Source organism: Hyperolius riggenbachi, chromosome 3 (genome assembly GCF_040937935.1).
Source record: "Hyperolius riggenbachi isolate aHypRig1 chromosome 3, aHypRig1.pri, whole genome shotgun sequence".
Lineage (NCBI taxonomy): Eukaryota > Metazoa > Chordata > Amphibia > Anura > Hyperoliidae > Hyperolius > Hyperolius riggenbachi.
The window spans coordinates 173,240,637-173,262,893 of record NC_090648.1 but is presented as its reverse complement, the minus strand read 5'-3'; the positions used below and the strand labels follow the sequence as shown (position 1 = coordinate 173,262,893).

The 22,257-nt window shown below is 45.6% G+C and overlaps 1 protein-coding gene and 1 long non-coding RNA gene across 3 annotated transcripts in view; one reads left to right on the top strand and one right to left on the bottom strand.

Moving 5' to 3' along the window:
* The window catches only part of LOC137563171 (uncharacterized), a 155,775-nt gene extending 139,260 nt beyond the window's left edge, over positions 1-16,515 (bottom strand). Inside the window, exon 1 of one of the 2 annotated variants that reach the window (XR_011030278.1) lies at positions 16,235-16,515. This is a non-coding gene — a long non-coding RNA (uncharacterized lncRNA). The remainder of the gene's footprint in view (positions 1-16,234) is intronic. The other variant, XR_011030279.1, reaches the window with a different exon arrangement.
* A 148-nt stretch (positions 16,516-16,663) lies between these two features.
* PDIA3 (protein disulfide isomerase family A member 3) overlaps positions 16,664-22,257 on the top strand; it is a 41,055-nt gene continuing 35,461 nt past the window's right edge. The window contains exon 1 of the mRNA XM_068275280.1: positions 16,664-16,922. Within this exon, the coding sequence (XP_068131381.1) occupies positions 16,774-16,922 (149 nt within the window). The 5' untranslated portion in view covers positions 16,664-16,773. The remainder of the gene's footprint in view (positions 16,923-22,257) is intronic.

Genomic DNA, 22,257 nt, shown 5'->3' with positions numbered 1-22,257 from the left:
CAGTTTGGAAGGCACGGAGGACGCCGTCCGCGCCCTCCGTGCCATTTCGCCGGGTCCCCGCCGCTCAGTAGCCCCCCGAATGGCTCCCGACCTCACGGCCCGGGTTGGGCTCTCCTGCCTGTACAAAGATGGCCGCCGGAGCTGGCCGCGGCTGCACAGTCCGCATAGCCGTGAGTGCGGCTGCGCAGCTCTAGGGCCAACCCCCGATCAGCCATCTTTGTACAGGCAGGAGAGCCCGACCCGGGCCGTGAGGTCGGGAGACGTTTGGGAGGCTACTGAGCGGTGGGGACCCGGCGGAACGGCACGGAGGGCACGGACGACGTCCTCCGTGCCTTCCAAACTGATGCAGGTATATTACTTTTTTCATTTTTTTTTCTACATTTGGACTCGGAAGTCCTTTAACAAATAAAATCTTAGTCATGTTGGCATTGACAGTCTTGGAAGGCCAATAGGGTAGCGTGTCAGCTTCCTATCCAGTAGCTCTTTGGCATTGTCCCAAAGGCAGATACCATCTTCATATAAATTCCGAAGCTTTTGCATTGATGACATTTCTTGTATCTTGCAGTCAATCAAACAACATGCGCCCACCTTTTCTCCTGAGTTTTCTTCTAGGAGATAAGTTTTCAGCTTCTGATTAAAATAACTTTTCAGCACTTTGCAATTTAAAAAGTACCAAAAAGTTGGTGAAAAAGTACTATAAAAAGTATTATGAATATTTTAAAGCGACTCTGTAACAAAAAAAATGTTCCCCTGAGGAGTACTCACCTCCTCTGGATCCTAATAAGGCTTTCCTGTCCTCCTGTGTCCCACAGCGGTCTCGCTGCAGCCCACGGAACGCACAGCCGACAATTTGTAAGGCTGTGCAATATTTACCTTTTCTGGCTCCGCTCGGAAATAGACGATCTCTGTCAGGTCCGCTCTACTACACAGGCGCAGGAGACCTGCGCCTGCGCAGAAGAGTGGGCCGACAGTGATCGGCTATTTCCGCCTATCTCCAAGCGGAGAGCCGATACTGCGCCTGCGCTGGAGCCGGGAAGGTAAATATTTACATCCCCACTGTTCGGAGGGGCACAGTGAGACCACCGTGGGACACAGGGGAGTACTCACCTGGGGGAAACCTCTGGATCCTATCGAGGCGATAGTATCCAGAGGTTTCCCCCAGGTGAGTACTCCCCAGGGGAACTTTTTCTTGTTACAGAGTTTCTTTAAACGATTTAAAAGGCATTTTACGAGTTTAAGAATATCACCTAGAAGAAAACGCAGGAAAAAATGGAATTGCATATGGGCCCCGGAATTATATTACTATATGAAAAATAGAAGGCTTGGAGTCAGAGTTGGAGTCATGGGCATGACAAACTGAGAAGTGAAAGCCATGATTTGTACTATTTGTATCTTCACTGACTGCTGTTTTAATTTATTAATGTATGGAATATTTATATTTTGAACACTAGTACACCTATAACCCATATATTTTGGAGTTTTGGTCCCTGTTTGGTAAGCATTGTACATTTTAGAGGAAGGATTTCATAGATGATGGTTTAGTAGATAAGTTGGTGGAACTGTACTTTGACCTTTGCTGCAAGAAAAATGCTGTCACTGCAGCAACCCTCACTGGCATTGATTGCCTGCTGACCACGGTTGAATCTGATGAAGAGCCTACGGTGGAGGAACAGAATAGAGCCTCTTCACCAGGCAGTAATGGCATTCGCCTAGATCTGATCAAACAGTGTAAAGCTATCCTTCTATACCCATCTTATGAAATCCTATGTCAGTGTTGGCAACAGGGAGCAGTAACTCTGGATATGAAGAATGCAAAAAATATAACTCTTAACAAAAACAAGACTATAGCTATCTCTGTAACAATTAAAAAGACAACTTGACAAATGTGTTTGGAGGAACTACAAGCTCTCAATGAAGATCAAGGTGATATCATATATTGTTTGCATCATCAGTGCAGTACTATACAGTAGTGAGACTTGGATAACATGGTCCTTCTAGTGGCACTGAAGAGGAAAAAATGTATGATATAATGAATTGGTTGCAGGCCCGGTCCCCCCATGATGCCAAGTGAGGCGACTTCCTCAGGCGGCAGAAGTCTGGGGACAGCAACAGGCAAAAACAGGAAGTGAAGAAAGTGCCTGGTCAACCTATACTGGAGCAACTGTACTTGGCTAACCTATACTAGGGGTAACTGTACCTAGCATATGGTGAATAGGCATATAGGAAGAGAATTTCTGACTATCATAATCCCCACTTCAGGGATGACTGTAAGTAATGTGTGGCGGTGCTGGGGATCGCCGTGAAGAAACAGCTCAAGGAGGGAGACAAAATACTTTGTACTGCAAAATAAAACAAAGGAGTCCATAGGAAAGAATGTTTCATATACATTAGTTGTGAGTCCTGTCCACATACTGTTGTGCCCTATATGTGGTTGATAATAACCACTCCTACATTGAATGTAATGACCATTCATAGCTGGCATTACTGGAGGAGGCTTACCTCAAGCATAACCAGCAATAACTTTTCTTTTTATTCTTTACAATATATTTTATTCATATTTATAATATTTTATTCTTTACAATAATAGGGCAGCACGGTGACGTAGTGGTTAGCACTCTCGCCTTGCAGCACTGGGTCCCTGGTTTAAATCCCAGCCAGGCCAACATCTGCAAGAAGTTTGTATGCTCTTCCCGTGTCTGTGTGGATTTCCTCCAGGCACGTGGGTTTCCTCCCACATCCCAAAAACATATAGATAAGTTAATTGGCTTCTCCCTAAATTGGCTATGATACATGCACTACATGATACATACATAGACATAAGACTATGGTAGGGATTAGATTGTGAGCCCCTCTGAGGTACAGTTAAGTGACAAGACAATATGTCCAGAGCTACGGAAGATGTTGGCGCTATATAAATACTAAATAACAATATCAATTTATTTTTTGCATGCTACATTCAGGCAGGTCTGTGGCTGCCACACAGCACAAGACCAGATATTTTATTTATTGTTGTTTTATGGATTCATTCATTGTTTTGTACTGGGAAGGTGGAAGGGGAGCCCTTTAACCTGCAGGAATGGTCAGGGTGTCCCTTTGAACTGCCCTGAGGTGAAATAATACATCAATTATCTCCCTAACAAATCAGTAAAAGCAGAACTCCAATATCTGTCATGACATTATGCATTGCCACTAAAAAAGGATTCTAATATTACCTTGTCTGAACGGTCTAATCACAAGTGCAGCAGTTAAGAATACCTTTAAAACAAGCCTGGATATGAACCATGTTTTATTATACAATTCAGGATCTAAGTATTTAATTTGGCACATATTGCAATAATTTGGTTTATAGCCAGGCAGGCCTTCTGTTCTGTAAATAGCTTGGGCCTGATACATTAAGCTCAGTAAGGCTGCAATAACCAGCACAAAAATACGTGGTGGTTATCGCTACATCCTGTAGATCAATTTTCCAAAATTCAGGGCAAGACTCTACTACAGCCTGCTGGGAATGGCATCACAGGCAATGTTCACTAAACTATTAATCTTTACCCATAAACACACTGATATCTGCCACTATGTCTTTCAGCAGAACAGGGCCCACACACCAAATCAGCAGAGTAGCTGTGATTCTAACCTATTGATAAATTAAAGTCTGTATGCAGTTGACTCTCCTGAGTTTTCTCCTAGACCTAGGTGATATTTTCAAATGCCCTTTAAACCACCAGCAAGTAAGAAAATACTCAAAATAATTTTGATAGTACCATTTCACCAACTGTTTGGTACTTTTTCAGTTGAAAAGTGCTGAAAAGTTATGTTAAATAGAAGATGAAAAATTATCTCCTAGGAGAAAACTCAGGATAAAAAGTTACCAGTAACTGCATATGGGCCTAAGGCCCTTATTCAATTCACTTTTTCTCCTAGGTGATATTTTCACACCTTATCAATAAATGCCTTTTAAGCCACCAGCAAGCAAGAAAATATTCAGAATAATTTTTACAGTATTTTTTTTACCTATTTTTGGTACTTTTTCAATTGCAAAGTGCTGAAAAGTTATTTTAAACAGAAGATAAAAATGATCTCCTAGGAGAAAGCTTAGGAAAACAAATAAATCGAATAAGGGCCTAAATCTCTTTAGTATCAACTGCCATGTGCCTGACAGAATAACACAGACTTGCAATAGAATTGGCTTAAAGAGAAACTCCAACCTAGAATTTAACTTTATCCCAATCAGTAGCTGATACCCCCCTTTTACATGAGAAATATGATGCTTTTCACAAACAGACCATCAGGGGGCGCTGTATGACTGATTTTGTGCTGAAACCCCTCCCACAAGAAGCTCTGAGTACCGCGGTACTCTGGGCAAACTGCCACAATGTAACAATGTTCACAGACAGGAATTAGCTGTTTACAGCTGTCTCTAACAGCCAAAACAGCTAGGAGCAGCTACATAACCTGCCCACAGTAACAATGTCACCATGTAATACATGTCAGAATGTAAATCGGGGAGAGGAAAGATTTTACAATGAGCAAACTCTGACTAAATCATTTATACATAATTATGGTAAAAAATGAAGCACTTTTTTTACTACATTATTTTCACTGGAGTTCCTCTTTAATAAAAATGAAACAAAAAAAAAACTGAGCAAATGAACATGACTGCACAAAGACCAAAATAAAAGAATTATGGGTAAATAATACTTGGATTTTCCATATACTTGGGGTCTGGTCAACAGTCCATGTTACAGAGGTGGACAATTGCAGATATATAATTTAGAACAGGCTTTCTCAGCCAGGATTTCTTGAGGAACCTGCAGGGGTTCTCTGACATTTTTCTTTCGTGTGAGAGGACTGAAAAGAGTTTTTGGCACAGCTGATGGGGTCAGAAAGTTTTTAATGTACCTCCCTGGCTCCCTTGCCTGCTCCAATTTTCAGCCTCTGTACCTGTTCACCACTGACTCAGGGTAATGATGACCACCATGACCATCACGGTTATGAACTAATAAGCGGTCTACAACTGAAGATGACTGTAACTATAATAAATATGCCCATTCTCTGAAAATGAAGTGGCTGCAAATCAATAAGGGGGAATAACAATATGAGCTATAATAAGGAGTACTGAAGGCGAGGTCAGCACAACCCAGAACTACCCATGAGTAAGCAATAAGTGTGAAAAACATGTTGGAAAGTTTCTAATTGTATATACATTTGATTTATTAAATCTCTTAATCAGCAAGTCGGACTGTTTTTCTTGCTTAGTGGCACAGATTCATCAAAACTTGTGTAAAGTAAAGTAAAGCAAAACTAGTACAGATGTAGAGAGCGACCAATCGGATTCCTTGTTCTGAGCATTTGCTCCTGTTTCTCACCTCTAGACTGTGTTTTTGTGTTTAACTTATAAATCTACCCCAGTATTTAGGGAACCCTCTTTCATCCAAGTACATAATAGTTAGCAGCGACTAACAATACTGTAATCAGTATGTAACTGCCAGGTATTCTTCAGTTTATTTTAATAGTTGAGGGCTATAGCCAGCAACAGTGGGCATAGGAAGCCACACCCATCACCATGAAAGTGTACCTGAGATGGCAGGTACAGCAGTATTTATACTTACCTTGGGGCTTCCTCCAGCCCTATGTGGTCAGTGGGCTCCCTCACCATCCTCCCAGGCCGCTTTGTCCTCCTGTGGTCACCTCTGCTATTTTGGCCAGTTGCAGGCAGCTATTTTGGCCAGTTGCTATTTTAGCCAGTTGCAAGCAGTCATGCTCTCCTGCGCATGCACAGCCCACCTGCTCCTGGAATATGCTCTTATTAAGCCACCTTATATGAAAACATTTCATCATTTAGAAACAACATTAAAGGATACCCGAGGTGACATGTGACATAGACATGGGTATGTTCAGTGCCAAGCACACAAATAACTATGATTTGTTCCTTCTTTTTCTTTCTCTGCCTGAAAGAGTTAAATATCAGGTATGTAAGTGGCTGACTCAGTCCTGACTCAGACAGGAAGTGACTACAGTGTGACCCTCACTGACAAGAAATTCCAACTATAAAATACTTTTCAGGCAGAAAATGGCTTCTGAGAGCAAGAAAATGATAAAAAGAGTCAATAGTTCATAAATGTTAGCTCGGGCATACTTCAATGAATGTGTCATTGAGCAAAAACAATTAAAAAGTCAAAACTTAACAAGTAGATTTAAACATAAAATGAAACCGTGGGATATCTTAAAGAGACATACTGCATTGCAAAGGGAGAAACAGAGGTGTGTGCATCTAACCAGTTTCACCTGACTTATATACTGGCTGCCTCAAGTCTATTGACTCATTCAAATTTGAAATTTAACTGACTCTCGTCTAATTAAAATGGCAGAGCGTTGCAAACTGCAATCGCCTACCAGTAGTGCAGGATCTAAGGCTAACTCCCTGACATTCCTGCAGGAGTTGGCCCACGCAAATACTTGCATCTCAACAGGGGCGCCTCGTGTAGGCCTCCTTGTACCCCCAGGAAATGAAGGGCAGCGCAAACGCCCCCACAAAGCATCCACTGCCCGGGAGCGCCGCAACTGCCCCCCACAGGGGGGGGCGAGAACGCATGAACGGCATACTCCCCAGACGCGGCCTACGCCCGGAGAGAACCATCCACGCTGCCCCCCAAAGGATAGATGCCCTAACCTTACGAATATTGCTTACCTGTGGTGCATATGCGCATCCTGGGAGCAAACACACCAAAAAGGGGCGAGGGGGGGGGGGGACGCAGACACACCCCCGGTGCAACACTACTGCCGGGGGACCTATCCGCCCCCCCCACCAACACCCCCAAGAAAAAAGAAACATACTGCATTGCAAAGGGAGAAACAGGGGTGTGTGCATCTAACCAGTTTCACCTGACTTATATACTGGCTGCCTCAAGTCTATTGACTCATTCAAATTTGAAATTTAACTGACTCTCGTCTAATTAAAATGGCAGAGCGTTGCAAACTGCAATCGCCTACCAGTAGTGCAGGATCTAAGGCTAACTCCCTGACATTCCTGCAGGAGTTGGCCCACGCAAATACTTGCATCTCAACAGGGGCGCCTCGTGTAGGCCTCCTTGTACCCCCAGGAAATGAAGGGCAGCGCAAACGCCCCCACAAAGCATCCACTGCCCGGGAGCGCCGCAACTGCCCCCCACAGGGGGGGGCGAGAACGCATGAACGGCATACTCCCCAGACGCGGCCTACGCCCGGAGAGAACCATCCACGCTGCCCCCCAAAGGATAGATGCCCTAACCTTACGAATATTGCTTACCTGTGGTGAATATGCGCATCCTGGGAGCAAACACACCAAAAAGGGGCGAGGGGGGGGACGCAGACACACCCCCGGTGCAACACTACTGCCGGGGGACCTATCCGCCCCCCCCACCAACACCCCCAAGAAAAAAGAAACATACTGCATTGCAAAGGGAGAAACAGGGGTGTGTGCATCTAACCAGTTTCACCTGACTTATATACTGGCTGCCTCAAGTCTATTGACTCATTCAAATTTGAAATTTAACTGACTCTCGTCTAATTAAAATGGCAGAGCGTTGCAAACTGCAATCGCCTACCAGTAGTGCAGGATCTAAGGCTAACTCCCTGACATTCCTGCAGGAGTTGGCCCACGCAAATACTTGCATCTCAACAGGGGCGCCTCGTGTAGGCCTCCTTGTACCCCCAGGAAATGAAGGGCAGCGCAAACGCCCCCACAAAGCATCCACTGCCCGGGAGCGCCGCAACTGCCCCCCACAGGGGGGGGCGAGAACGCATGAACGGCATACTCCCCAGACGCGGCCTACGCCCGGAGAGAACCATCCACGCTGCCCCCCAAAGGATAGATGCCCTAACCTTACGAATATTGCTTACCTGTGGTGCATATGCGCATCCTGGGAGCAAACACACCAAAAAGGGGCGAGGGGGGACGCAGACACACCCCCGTGCAAAACTACTGCCGGGGGACCTATCCGCCCCCCCCACCAACACCCCCAAGAAAAAAGAAACATACTGCATTGCAAAGGGAGAAACAGGGGTGTGTGCATCTAACCAGTTTCACCTGACTTATATACTGGCTGCCTCAAGTCTATTGACTCATTCAAATTTGAAATTTAACTGACTCTCGTCTAATTAAAATGGCAGAGCGTTGCAAACTGCAATCGCCTACCAGTAGTGCAGGATCTAAGGCTAACTCCCTGACATTCCTGCAGGAGTTGGCCCACGCAAATACTTGCATCTCAACAGGGGCGCCTCGTGTAGGCCTCCTTGTACCCCCAGGAAATGAAGGGCAGCGCAAACGCCCCCACAAAGCATCCACTGCCCGGGAGCGCCGCAACTGCCCCCCACAGGGGGGGGGGCGAGAACGCATGAACGGCATACTCCCCAGACGCGGCCTACGCCCGGAGAGAACCATCCACGCTGCCCCCCAAAGGATAGATGCCCTAACCTTACGAATATTGCTTACCTGTGGTGCATATGCGCATCCTGGGAGCAAACACACCAAAAAGGGGCGAGGGGGGGGGGGGGGACGCAGACACCCCCCCGGTGCAATACTACTGCCGGGGGACCTATCCGCCCCCCCCCCACCAACACCCCCAAGAAAAAAGAAACATACTGCATTGCAAAGGGAGAAACAGAGGTGTGTGCATCTAACCAGTTTCACCTGACTTATATACTGGCTGCCTCAAGTCTATTGACTCATTCAAATTTGAAATTTAACTGACTCTCGTCTAATTAAAATGGCAGAGCGTTGCAAACTGCAATCGCCTACCAGTAGTGCAGGATCTAAGGCTAACTCCCTGACATTCCTGCAGGAGTTGGCCCACGCAAATACTTGCATCTCAACAGGGGCGCCTCGTGTAGGCCTCCTTGTACCCCCAGGAAATGAAGGGCAGCGCAAACGCCCCCACAAAGCATCCACTGCCCGGGAGCGCCGCAACTGCCCCCCACAGGGGGGGGGCGAGAACACATGAACGGCATACTCCCCAGACGCGGCCTACGCCCGGAGAGAACCATCCACGCTGCCCCCCAAAGGATAGATGCCCTAACCTTACGAATATTGCTTACCTGTGGTGCATATGCGCATCCTGGGAGCAAACACACCAAAAAGGGGCGAGGGGGGGGGGGGGCGCAGACACCGCCGGTGCAACACTACTGCCGGGGGACCTATCCGCCCCCCCCCCACCAACACCCCCAAGAAAAAAGAAACATACTGCATTGCAAAGGGAGAAAAAGGGGTGTGTGCAGCTAACCAGTTTCACCTGACTTATATACTGGCTGCCTCAAGTCTATTGACTCATTCAAATTTGAAATTTAACTGACTCTCGTCTAATTAAAATGGCAGAGCGTTGCAAACTGCAATCGCCTACCAGTAGTGCAGGATCTAAGGCTAACTCCCTGACATTCCTGCAGGAGTTGGCCCACGCAAATACTTGCATCTCAACAGGGGCGCCTCGTGTAGGCCTCCTTGTACCCCCAGGAAATGAAGGGCAGCGCAAACGCCCCCACAAAGCATCCACTGCCCGGGAGCGCCGCAACTGCCCCCCACAGGGGGGGGGGGGCGAGAACGCATGAACGGCATACTCCCCAGACGCGGCCTACGCCCGGAGAGAACCATCCACGCTGCCCCCCAAAGGATAGATGCCCTAACCTTACGAATATTGCTTACCTGTGGTGCATATGCGCATCCTGGGAGCAAACACACCAAAAAGGGGCGAGGGGGGGGGGGGGACGCAGACACACCCCCGGTGCAACACTACTGCCGGGGGACCTATCCGCCCCCCCCCCCACCGACACCCCCAAGAAAAAAGAAACATACTGCATTGCAAAGGGAGAAACAGGGGTGTGTGCATCTAACCAGTTTCACCTGACTTATATACTGGCTGCCTCAAGTCTATTGACTCATTCAAATTTGAAATTTAACTGACTCTCGTCTAATTAAAATGGCAAAGCAATATTCGTAAGGTTAGGGCATCTATCCTTTGGGGGGCAGCGTGGATGGTTCTCTCCGGGCGTAGGCCGCGTCTGGGGAGTATGCCGTTCCATGCGTTCTCGCCTCCCCCCCCCCCGTGGGGGGCAGTTGCGGCGCTCCCGGGCAGTGGATGCTTTGTGGGGGGCGTTTGCGCTGCCCTTCATTTCCTGGGGGTACAAGGAGGCCTACACGAGGCGCCCCTGTTGAGATGCAAGTATTTGCGTGGGCCAACTCCTGCAGGAATGTCAGGGAGTTAGCCTTAGATCCTGCACTACTGGTAGGCGATTGCAGTTTGCAACGCTCTGCCATTTTAATTAGACGAGAGTCAGTTAAATTTCAAATTTGAATGAGTCAATAGACTTGAGGCAGCCAGTATATAAGTCAGGTGAAACTGGTTAGATGCACACACCTCTGTTTCTCCCTTTGCAATGCAGTATGTTTCTTTTTTCTTGGGGGTGTTGGTGGGGGAGGGGGCGCGGATAGGTCCCCCGGCAGTAGTGTTGCACCGGGGGGGTGTCTGTGTCCCCCCCCCCTCGCCCCTTTTTTGTGTTTGCTCCCAGGATGCGCATATGCACCACAGGTAAGCAATATTCGTAAGGTTAGGGCATCTATCCTTTGGGGGGCAGCGTGGATGGTTCTCTCCGGGCGTAGGCCGCGTCTGGGGAGTATGCAGTTCATGCGTTCTCGCCTCCCCCCCCCCCGTGGGGGGCAGTTGCGGCGCTCCCGGGCAGTGGATGCTTTGTGGGGGCGTTTGCGCTGCCCTTCATTTCCTGGGGGTACAAGGTGGCCTACACGAGGCGCCCCTGTTGAGATGCAAGTATTTGCGTGGGCCAACTCCTGCAGGAATGTCAGGGAGTTAGCCTTAGATCCTGCACTACTGGTAGGCGATTGCAGTTTGCAACGCTCTGCCATTTTAATTAGACGAGAGTCAGTTAAATTTCAAATTTGAATGAGTCAATAGACTTGAGGCAGCCAGTATATAAGTCAGGTGAAACTGGTTAGATGCACACACCTCTGTTTCTCCCTTTGCAATGCAATATCTTAAAGAGAACCCGAGGTGGGTTTGAAGAAAATTATCTGCATACAGAGGCTGGATCTGCCAATACAGCCCAGCCTGTGTTGCTATCCCAAACCCCCCTAAGGTCCCCCTGCACTCTGCAATCCCTCATAAATCACAGCCACGCTGCTGACAAACAGCTTGTCAGAGCTGGCTATGTTTATCTCTATAGTGTCAGTCTGCTGCTCTCCCCGCCTCCTGCAGAACTCCGGTCCCCGCCTGCATCCCTTACCTCCCTGCTGATTGGAGGGAAGGGACGGGGGCAGGGACCGGAGCTATGCAGGAGGCGGGGGAGCAGCTGAGACTGACACTACAGATGTAAACACAGCCTCACAGCACGGCTGTGATTTATGAGGGATTGCAGAGTGCAGGGGGACCTTAGTGGGGTTTGGGATAGCAACAGAGGCTGGGCTGTATAGGCAGATCCAGCCTCTGTATGCAGATAACATTCTTTAAACACACCTCGGGTTCTCTTTAAAAAGTCATTTTTAGGAGAAGGAAGATAGATACAATCTTTTATTTCATTCGTTTATTTTCACCTCGGGTGTCCTTTATGATTTAGGTTTATATAAAATTGAAATGGTTATCTATTCTGATAAAAGTCATGTGCCCATCAAATTCAACCTCTTGATCCTCACTGCACCTCAATCCAGAGGCCAGACCCCCTCCCCAGATCCAGGTAATCATCCCACACTAAGCAGTCATAACTGTAAATGTCTCTCAAGTCCCATTAAAATGGAAGTATAGAGTTTTCCATGTCTACTTCCTGATGTAAGATATTTTACATCTTCATCACTCTTACTCTGAAGAACCCCTTTCTAAACTGCAGTAAAATCTCCTTTCTTCCATGTGTAGATTATGTCCTCTTGTCCTTTGTACAGACCTAGGAATAAAAGCTAATTTTGCAAGCTTTTATATTGCCATTGGTTGTATTTTAATATATGAGATCACTAATACCGTATATACCGGCGTATAAGACGACTTTTTAACCCTTAAAAATCTTCTGCAAAGTGGGGGGTCGTCTTATACGCCGAGTATTAGTCTGGAGGCAGCGACAGTAGTTGGAGTGCCGGGTACCGGGTGTCAGGCTGTGGTGAAACTACCTAATCGTGCAGTCTTCCTGTGAATAGAAAAGTAGATTGCGCTCTGTGTTTAAAGAAAAGACTTACTGTAATAGTTTCTTGCGAGCAGCCGCTCGCGAGGGCGGGTATCAGTGCGGCTTCCGGGGTCACCTGACTGGTGACGTGTGCGCTCCACAATACAGCCCGGAAATCTCATCAGTAGAGCGCACACGTCACCAGTCAGGTGACCCCGGAAGCCGCACTGATACCCCCCCTCGCAAGAAACTATTACAGCAAGTCTTTTCTTTAAACACAGAGCGCAATCTACTTTTCTATTCACAGGAAGACTGCATGATTAGGTAATTTCACCACAGCCTGACACCCGGCTGACACTGGGGTAGTCTTATACGGCGAGTATACCCCAACCTCTATATTTTAACTGGAAAGTTGGGGGGTCGTCTTATACGCCCAGTCGCCTTATAGGCCGGTATATACGGTACATTGTCTCTTTTCTAAGCTGAATAAGTTTATCAATAGGTTTGCTCGTAATTGAAATTATGAGTAGCACTTCCTGCCGGCGGGAGGTGGGGTTAACTTTCCTATGGTGCCACCTATAGCCGATACGCTCCACTCGCAGTTGCATTCCACGTCGCTCCCATGCTTCCTCCTTCAACCTGAAAGAAGGAAGCATGGGAGTGACGTGGACCGTGATGTGGAATGTAAGTGAAGTGTATCAGCTATAGGCGGCGGCACGGGTAAGTTGGGGAGTCACGGGCAGGAAGTGCTACTCGTAATTTAAATTACAAGCAACTTTATTTATCAAACCTTTCTTGGTAAGTGAGGCCTTCCATAGCTTTGATTCAATTAGTTACCTGTCTTTGTACCTGTTCTAGTATGTCAAAGTCCTATAGTGTGGTGCCCAAAACTGTACCCCATACTCCAGATGTGGCCTCACAAGTGATTAATACAGAGTGAACAGTAAGCTAGCATCCAGAGGTTTTATTTACTGTGTTATGCAATACAGAAATGTAATTGCTTCAGCCACTACTGCTTCTCATTGATTACATTTTGTTTATTATCAATCTGTATTCCTAAAATCCTTCTCCAGGTCTGATGTTCCCAGCTTTATGCTTTTTGTAAAATATTATAGTACCATATATTTAATTATATTTTGTATGATGTTATAATACATTATACTATATTATGAAACTGTATATTACAAAGCCAGCACAGGCTATTAAAAACATCTTTGTCTTTCATGTGAAGAAAAGAAGCAAAAATAGCAACGTTTTGATTGTTATTCAGGAATACATGGTAATATGCAGTTGGTTTAGGTGTCTAGGAATGCTATAAATAAACACATTAAATAATGATGCAGTAAAATAATGACCTACTTCGAGAAATTAGATAAATCTTCTGTGCCTGCAAGGCCCTGGAGCCAACAAGCCACAAAATAACTAAAGAAAACATTACACTACATAATGACTGAAGAAAAAGACTTCCTGTGAAAATCATTTAGGTACATTTAAAGGGCCAATCATCAAAACGTATGACATTTAATTCAGCTGCTTATACTTTCCTGCATTTTTATTTATCACGGTAGCCAAGAGGTTTGCAATCTTGCCTTGTAATGCTACAGTCCAAGGTTCAAATTCTGGCTAGGACAATAAGTGTATGGAATGTATATGCTCTTCCTGTATTTGTTTGGGTTTTCTGCAGGTGTCCCAGTTTCCTCCTAAAAAACTGGACATTTAATTGGTTTTCTCCCAAAAAAACCTGACTGGGCGGGTGTGGCCAAAAGTAGGCAGGGTTACATGCAACAAATAGGAGCAGAGGTACATTTGACAAACAAACCCTCAGCCCCCCCCCCCCCCCAATCCACAGGAAAGGGGGGGCAGCTTTCTGATGCCCTCCATAAACCATTGCAGCTTTCAACTGCCAGCCATACGCACCTTACCTTCCCAGTGTCTCCAGAGTGGGTTATAACATCATAGTTCACGTCATAGTGTGTCGTGAGTTTTGTAGGTCATCCTGTAACATGCTCCCTTTATTTTAAGTACTGACAGAGATTAGGGCACAGCACAGACTGCTGACAAGCTGAAGGGGCGGGCCCATACACCAATAAATGGTGGATTGTAAAAACTGACAGGTTAGTGACTGACAGACAACAATGATGAGCAGATAAGGTGCAGACAGTAAGGGAATCATACATACACATATCTCTGCCCAATAATCCCAAACAGTTGATGTCTACCTGATCGAAAATTGATTCAGAGTGGAATCATCAGTTCCACCCATACACTGCAGAACGATTTTCAATGGATTTCAGCAGGAATCTATTGAAAGACAATTAAAAGCAGCGTTGCACTGTTTGATGCAGTGCAATGCTATAGGTCACCGCTCAACCAAAATCTTCTATTCAGGCCAATCAATAATTCTGATAGATTTTAGGCCAAAATCTGACAAGAATCGAATAGGAAAATCAATGTGTGTATAGCCTGCTTAAGTTTATTTTTGTTGCCAGCAGTTTCATGGTTAATGGCTGTGTATTGCGTTATTTTGTTGGGAAAGCAAATTAACACGGTTACTCAACAACAACAACAACAAATAACATTTGTAAAGCGCTTTTCTCCCATGGGACTCAAAGCGCAAACTGTAAAATGACTACTTTGCATTGAATCAGTGTCACGCCTTCAGTGTTGTCCCATAAAAAGATATAACAAAATATTTACAAAAATTTGAGATACTGTAGAGCGTTTCTGATGGTGAAATCAGGATCATTAACGTAGACGTTGATAATCTGAATAATTTACTACATTCTACTAGATGTCATTGCAGACCCGAACTATTGCACAGCACGCAATGAAAAGTCTTGATTCCCCACATATTGTTGCCGAAGAACTCACAGAGTTCTGTGTTCCTTCAAGCAGATAAACTTGTCTAATTAGTTTTTAGCAGCAGCTGTGAGTAGACTGCAGGAGAGCTCTGCCAAGGCAGCACTCCATACAGTAAACACTGAGGCTTAACCCTTTCAGTGCTCCCTGCAGAAGTGAAACCAAGTAAAACTTCAAGTTGTTTTAGGATTTCTATAGATTATAATGAAAATTGTTTTTTTCTCCCATAAGGGTTATCATGTTGTAACTAATCTTTCAGAGCATAGTGGCAGTTCTAAGTTTACTTCCAGGACCAGGAACTCTCTATGGGAACCAGAGCCTTCCATCTCTTTAGGTAGGTATCTAACCTGAAGTGAGTTTCCTTCCTTTCGGTTTATTTTAAGTTTGTGTACCAATTCAAAGTACAAAGAATCTTTTCTCCTGAGTATTCCCCTAGGATATATTTTTTCATCTTATATTTAAAATACCTTTCCAACACTTTGCAATTAAAAAAGTACTAAAAAGTAGGTGAAAAGGTATTATCAATATTAAAATTATTTTCAGTATTTTCTTGCTTGTTGGTGTCTTAAAAGTCATTTTATTAGAATATCACCTAGTAGAAAACTCAGGAGAAAAAGTTAAATGCACATGAGCCCATGTGCCAACAGCGACACAAGTGTGATTATCACATAACACAGCAGTCTCCCAGCAGATTGATATCTGAACTATGCAGCAAATGTGCAGTTCAGCAGCCCATATGAATTAGCTCTAAGTAGTCACCACCTTTCCTACCACATATTACATGTTATGGTGGCCATACATGGTACAATAAAATCGTCGATTATTCAGTTTATTCAATCTAAATGATCAAATCGAATGAAAGGTGAAAATATTTTTTTTTCCGATCAAGAAATTTTAACGATTATCCCGTTTTAAAATCAGATCGGACATGCTGGAAAAATCTTTATATTCGATCTAACGGAATAATCGAACTAAATTATCTAATCGAAAAAAATGAAAATTTGTACCATATATGGCCACCTTAAGGGTGATTCAAAGGAAAGAGAATAAAATAGTTTTACTTTTAAAGGCTTCTGGAATCTGGGTACTCTTAAAAATAGAATGCTACTTCAATTGTGTATACAGTAGAATAACTTCGTTATAGCTTGGGCTTTACTATAAACTATATATAGTAAATTCCTTTACTATAAAGGGATTCTTCAGTATATAGAGGAAGAGTAAAATGTGGGGCAAATGAATCCTGACTTACATATTTGTGAACTACAGTCCAGATAAATAATTTGACATAAATAAACTAACACGTCATTCAACTTCACGCTGGGAAGAAGAGCACACGCCACGCCAGGCCATGCAGAGAGCACAAGCCACACGATGTAGAGGTACTGAGGTAACACACCTCCAGTGACTCAGGATATACCGATATTCCAGCATTTATGGCCTATGCACTGATTCAGAACAATCCCCTTCTGCAACCCGGCAACGGCAGCGCGTGACTTCCTAGAAGCGCGCCCATTGGACGAAAGCTTTTAGCGCCCCTCCTCAGGCCTACGCCTTCCAGTTTACGAGCCTGAGATTCACACCCAAATCCTTTCTGATTCTGACTATGCACCGCCCCTCGCTGACGTCATCTGATAGAATCCAATCAGCGGCTGCCACACTCCGGCTCCAGGTCCGGCCGTGGGTACTTCCGGCAGGTTTTTTTTTCTCTTTTCTCTTCCCGGCTTCCCTTCTAGTCCTTGTTAGACAGTGCTGCAGAGAGCTCGGCTCCTCTCTCCCTCCGGTAACACCATGACGCGATCCCTCCTCGGCGCTCTGCTAGTGCTGGGCGCAGCCCTGAGTGTTGCCCGGGCCTCCGATGTGGTCGATCTGACTGACGACAACTTTCAGGACACCGTGTCGCAGCACTCCATGATGCTGGTGGAGTTCTTCGCTCCCTGGTGCGTGCAGGTGATGGGGGCTGTGCAGGTGGTGGGGGGCTGTGCGGGGATGGGGCATGGCAGGGCTGCATTGCAGAAGGTGTCTCCTGTGTCTGGTGACAGAACTCCCAGCAGCCACTACTTTCCGCATACTAGCTGCGCTTCCCTAGTAGGTGCATGCAGCAGATCTCTGGAGGTACGAAGAGAGAATGCAGCAAACGCCAACCAGAGTTACCTCTAGAGCAGTCAGTCAGGATCGTTACAATTACAAGATGAAAACCCATTGCTGCACATCATCTTCATTCCTATTTTTGCTCTTGTCTTGTTAAATCAGTGTTTGGGGTGGTGGGAGGAGGGGTAGCATAGGATGTACAAGGCAGGCTTTTGCTGCTGCAGTAGTTCTCCTTATGAGATGTCAAATAACATTTTATTTATTTATTTATTGCTGCATAGTAACTGGATTTAGTTTGGACAGGACTGATTAAAATCTTGAAAGCTATTTTCCTGACAGTTGGGTAATTAGCCAATGATTGATTTTCTGAATCTTATTAGTCTTGTGCAACTTCTGGTTCCGCCCCTACTAGTTCCAGGTTCTATTGAACAATTTACTCAAATCTTAAGATCATCACCATTGATTCTTTGTTACTCTAGTTTTTATAGTGAATACTACTTTTATCAGAGCTATTTTTGTGGTGTTGAGGGTTGTGACACTTGGTTGGCTAGTTCACCTCTTATAATCCCACCTTGGAGCCAATTTACATATGTTGTATTTGTAAATTGGGAAGAACTGTAATATTGTGCATTTTTAGATTTATTTATGGTATCGCATCTAAAGCTGTGTACAAAGGCTCATTGCCTGTTACCCCTGATGTGGTATGGGAGATCGCTTATAAATTTTATGGGGCACCAGTACTAAAACTAGAATTCTTCACCAATGTGATCACGAATGAGTCTCACGTGATGAATGTACACATTACAACGGTATACTCATTACATTAGAGTTTTTTTACAGGCTGCATGGACATGTGCGGTCCTACACTGTGTTTATACAGTATCGTACAGTACATTTATCTGGGCATATTGATGCTCCATATATGATGAATGTAACCTGGGCTATTATCAGGCGTTGACTTACTTTGGTGCACCTACATTACTATTGCAGAGAAGTGATGCAGTTGACTTGTGGAATAGAAGGTTTTGCTGCATTATTAAGGGTTTTTTTGTTTTTTGTTTCTTGGGCAGCATATAGCAGTAAAAAAGTTAGTTTGATTAATTTATTTACTTTGTTTAATGCAAACTGTATACTGCTATAATATAAAAACTACTAGGCCACATGCCTCAGATTTCAGATACAGTTCAGTGGTTCCTATGTTTTTTCCCAGCTCAGTCTGAAACCACAATTTATTCAACTTTGTAAGTGTGGGCTGTTTTGGGAAAATGGAATGAAAAGATGTTCTTTTTTTATATTTGCCTATTAGAAAGTTTCTGTTTTTATTTTGGGAGCTTGTTTCACTTTCTCAAGTTGTTTTTGCCAGATTTGTAGTTGCAGTAGGGACTTGTAGTTTTTACAAGCCCGGTTCTCTTTATTCAAATGCAAGTGATGCAGTAGAGTTAACTACAGTTCCCAGCTTCCTTAGCTGTAGTGTAGTACGTGTTCTAGTTATAGGTGTGTCCTTGTTGTGGTGTCTGATTCTCATTGGTTGTTAGGAACTTGGTGGCTTCATTCTATTGGCTTGGCATGTGACTCACCCATTCATGCATGTTCTGTCGCTTCCTTATCCTGTACTGTTGTACTTAAACGTGGTTTGAATGGAACCAGTGACTGATGCTTGCTTCTCCTTTTACTTCTGTGTAGTTACTCTGTGAAATCCTTGGTAAATGATCCCTAATCCAGAAATTTCTTTACTTTAATATATATATTTTGCTCTTTGGCAGAATCCATATTTTATCTGTTAGTTTGCTTGGAGAGGTCTGGAAGTTGAATCCATATACTGTACTCAGGATATGATAAAGGCAATATTCCCTTTTTAGAAACTACTGTTACTGCAAATTAAAGTATCGTGTAAACATAGTAAGCATTTGCTTGAAAAATCTAGGGATGTTTTTCTTCCACAGGCAATAAAGTGGTTATCCCAGCAAAAAAATAAAAATTTTTTTAGGGCAACTGTACCTCTTGAAACTTCTTTGAATGCAGAGCTGTAATGTCGATTTACTCATTTCCTGCAGATCAGAAATTATGTATCAGACATAGGTATTATGTATCAGGCTAGATTCACAGTGGGAAGTTGCGTTTTGATGCGTCAAAGTCGCACCGCAAACTTGCAACGCGTTGTAAGTACCGTCGCATACAGCAGATACAGTAGAAAATACAGGCAATGAAAAGTATGCTTCCAAGTCATAACTGAGCATGTGCAAACAGTCCAACGCAGCTAATAACGTGTATAACGCACTGCATGCAGCACTTTCACTTAACGTGCAGCGTTAGACACCAATGCAACGTGTGCACTGTGAACGGGGTATTGATTTTTCATTGCAGTGAGTTATTCTGAGTTAAATGCTGTTTTAACGTGCGACTTTAACGTCCCACTGTATACTTGGCCTCTGAAAAAAAGTAAACCATTTATTATGCACTGTCACGCTGGATGTGATGAGATAATGTACAGATAATACACAACAATAGTACAAGGTAATTGTCTAGCTCAGTCAGAACTTGTGCACAAGTTTGTCGAAGTATGGAGTCGTTAAACAAGATCGTAGTCAATTCGAGCAGGGTTATACACATGTAACCGATGTCAGTCGTATTGCAAGGATCAGGCAGTAACAGAGTCAGGGACAGGCCGAGTCGGTAACGTAAATCAGATGGCTAAGGTACAGAAGGATCAGGCTAGAGCGGGGTCAAAAGGCAGACAGAAGTCGGTACACAGATAAATATACAATAGATGTAAAGTTCAATAATATCAGGAGGATATTACGAATGAATTACAATATAATACAAATACGAAAACAACAAACGACTGACTAACTGGAGTACATATATATTGTGCGTCTACACAAAATATAAATGTATCTCAATAGCTAGCTAGGCCAGGGAACCAGCGTACTGATTACTATCAAGGCCAGTGAACAAATTAATGCTCTGGCCTTAAAGGACTTACGAGCCCAAACTGTCTAAAAAAGCAAAGTACCTGTAAGCTGTTTAAATGCACGGAGGACGCCGTCCGTGCCCTCCGTGCAGTTCCGCCGGGTCCCCTTCCTGAGATCTCCCCCCGCGCCGACCCCGACCCCCCCCCCCCCCCCAGGCCGGGTCGGGCTCTCGTGCCGCTCTCAATATGGCCGCTTCCATTGGCCGCGGCTGCGCAGTCCGCCTGGCCGCGAGTGCGGCTGCGCAGCTCTACGGCCAACCCCCCGAACCACGCACTGTAGCGTGGATCAGAGGGGTTGGCCGTAGAGCTGCGCAGCCGCGGCCAATGGAAGCGGCCATATTGAGAGCGGCACGAGAGCCCGACCCGGCCTGGGGGGTCGGGGTCGGCGCGGGGGGCGATCTCAGGAAGGGGACCCGGCGGAACTGCACGGAGGGCGCGGACGGCGTCCTCCGTGCATTTAAACAGCTTACAGGTACTTTGCTTTTTTAGACAGTTTGGGCTCGTAAGTCCTTTAAATACAGATTGCAATTCCCCTGAAACCACTCCCACAGTGATGTCACTAGATCTTCCTCCTCAGCCTATAAGGCTTATCGGTGGCCGCGTGTGTTTGATCGCACTGTGCGCGCCGGAACTCCATGCCGGAGGGGAGCTGGGGAAGCCACCAGAAGATGTTTGCAGCGAAGTCCCGCCGCTCGCCCGGAGACGCCGCGGGACCTGCCGCTGGAAGGTAAGAATGTTACATGCACTTGGTCCAAGTGTCCAGGTGCATAATAAATTGTTTACTTTTTTCTTTCTCACAAGTCTACTTACAAGGTAAGACCAGTTAGGCCCTTTTCACATTTGCGCTTTTTACCAAAACGGACCAGATGTCCGGATCCAATCCGTCCGGATGCATCTGGCCGCAATCCGGATTTTCATCCGTTACGGATCCGGTTGCTATCTGGATCCGTGTCTTTTTTTTTTTTTTTTGAGATAACAGACTATATAAATTCCTGAGGTCTGCAGAAGCCCTGGAATCATTGTTGGAGACAGCCTGACGTGTGGAGACCACCCCCCCCCCCCCCGTGTCCCTGCCATGTGTACCCCCCCCCATGGCCCTGCCACGAATGGCACGCGCCACCCGTGGCAGGGCCACAGCTGGCAAGGGCCACATGACACACTTGACAGGGCCACGGTGTTGGCAAGGTGACACACATAAATAGCAAAAGTTGAATACATCACAATAAACAAAATACAAATGAAGAGGCACAAGCCCCCCCAAACACTTGCAGTCAACATACCCTGTGCCATTTTCTCTTTGCGGGGCAGGTCGTCAAACCCCTTGACGTAGGACTTGGCTATCTGCTCCCACAGTCTTTTGCACAGCCTGACATTGCTGTGGTCTTGGTGCCCCTTGTCCCACAGGGCAGGTAGCTGCTGCACCTGTAGAATCCGGTCCTCAGGTGTGAAAGTCCTGACCTCTTCTTGTGACATGTTCCCAAATAGCTCTAGCAAGAACTCACTGCTGCTCCACTCCTCAAATGCTGGGCCCATGTGTAACCGTCTAAAATGACCGCTATCACCATAGAAAACGCTACGGAAGTGGGGTACATAGGCCGGATTTTATAGCCAGTGGGTTGTTGTTTCAGTTTCTCATTGGTTTCTGCTGTGCGGATGGTGTAGTCCGGGTGCAGTGGCTGGATGAAGCGTACGGCAAAAATAGAGCCGGTTGTAAAAATCCGGACCGTAGCACAGAGTCCGGATCCGGTCAGTGAGGAACGGACGAGTGTGTACGGATCCATTGTTACATTGGATTGCCGAACGTCCGTTCCGTTTCTACAGTATACGGTTGTAACAAATCCGTTAATCACAGGTGTCAAACTCCAGGCCGGTGGGCCAGATCCATGCCAGTGTTTAGGATGGACTGAGAAAGAGAGAGATGTGTTCTACCTGATGGACCACACCTTTCCTTATTCAGCCCTCGAAGGACTGGTTTGACATCCCTGAGTTAGATCAACCATTTAATGGACAGGTGTGATTTCCTCCCTCCCCCCCCCCCCCCCCCCCCATGTTACTATGTATATTACGATTTTGAATGCAGCGATTTTCGAGGCTCCTAAGGCTAGGCTAAGTTCACAGTGGGAGCTGTATTGCCTTCCTTGTACAAACGGGTGCAACGAAGGGTGAAAGTCACATCCTACGTTATGTGACCATTGGATCACATACAGTCATCT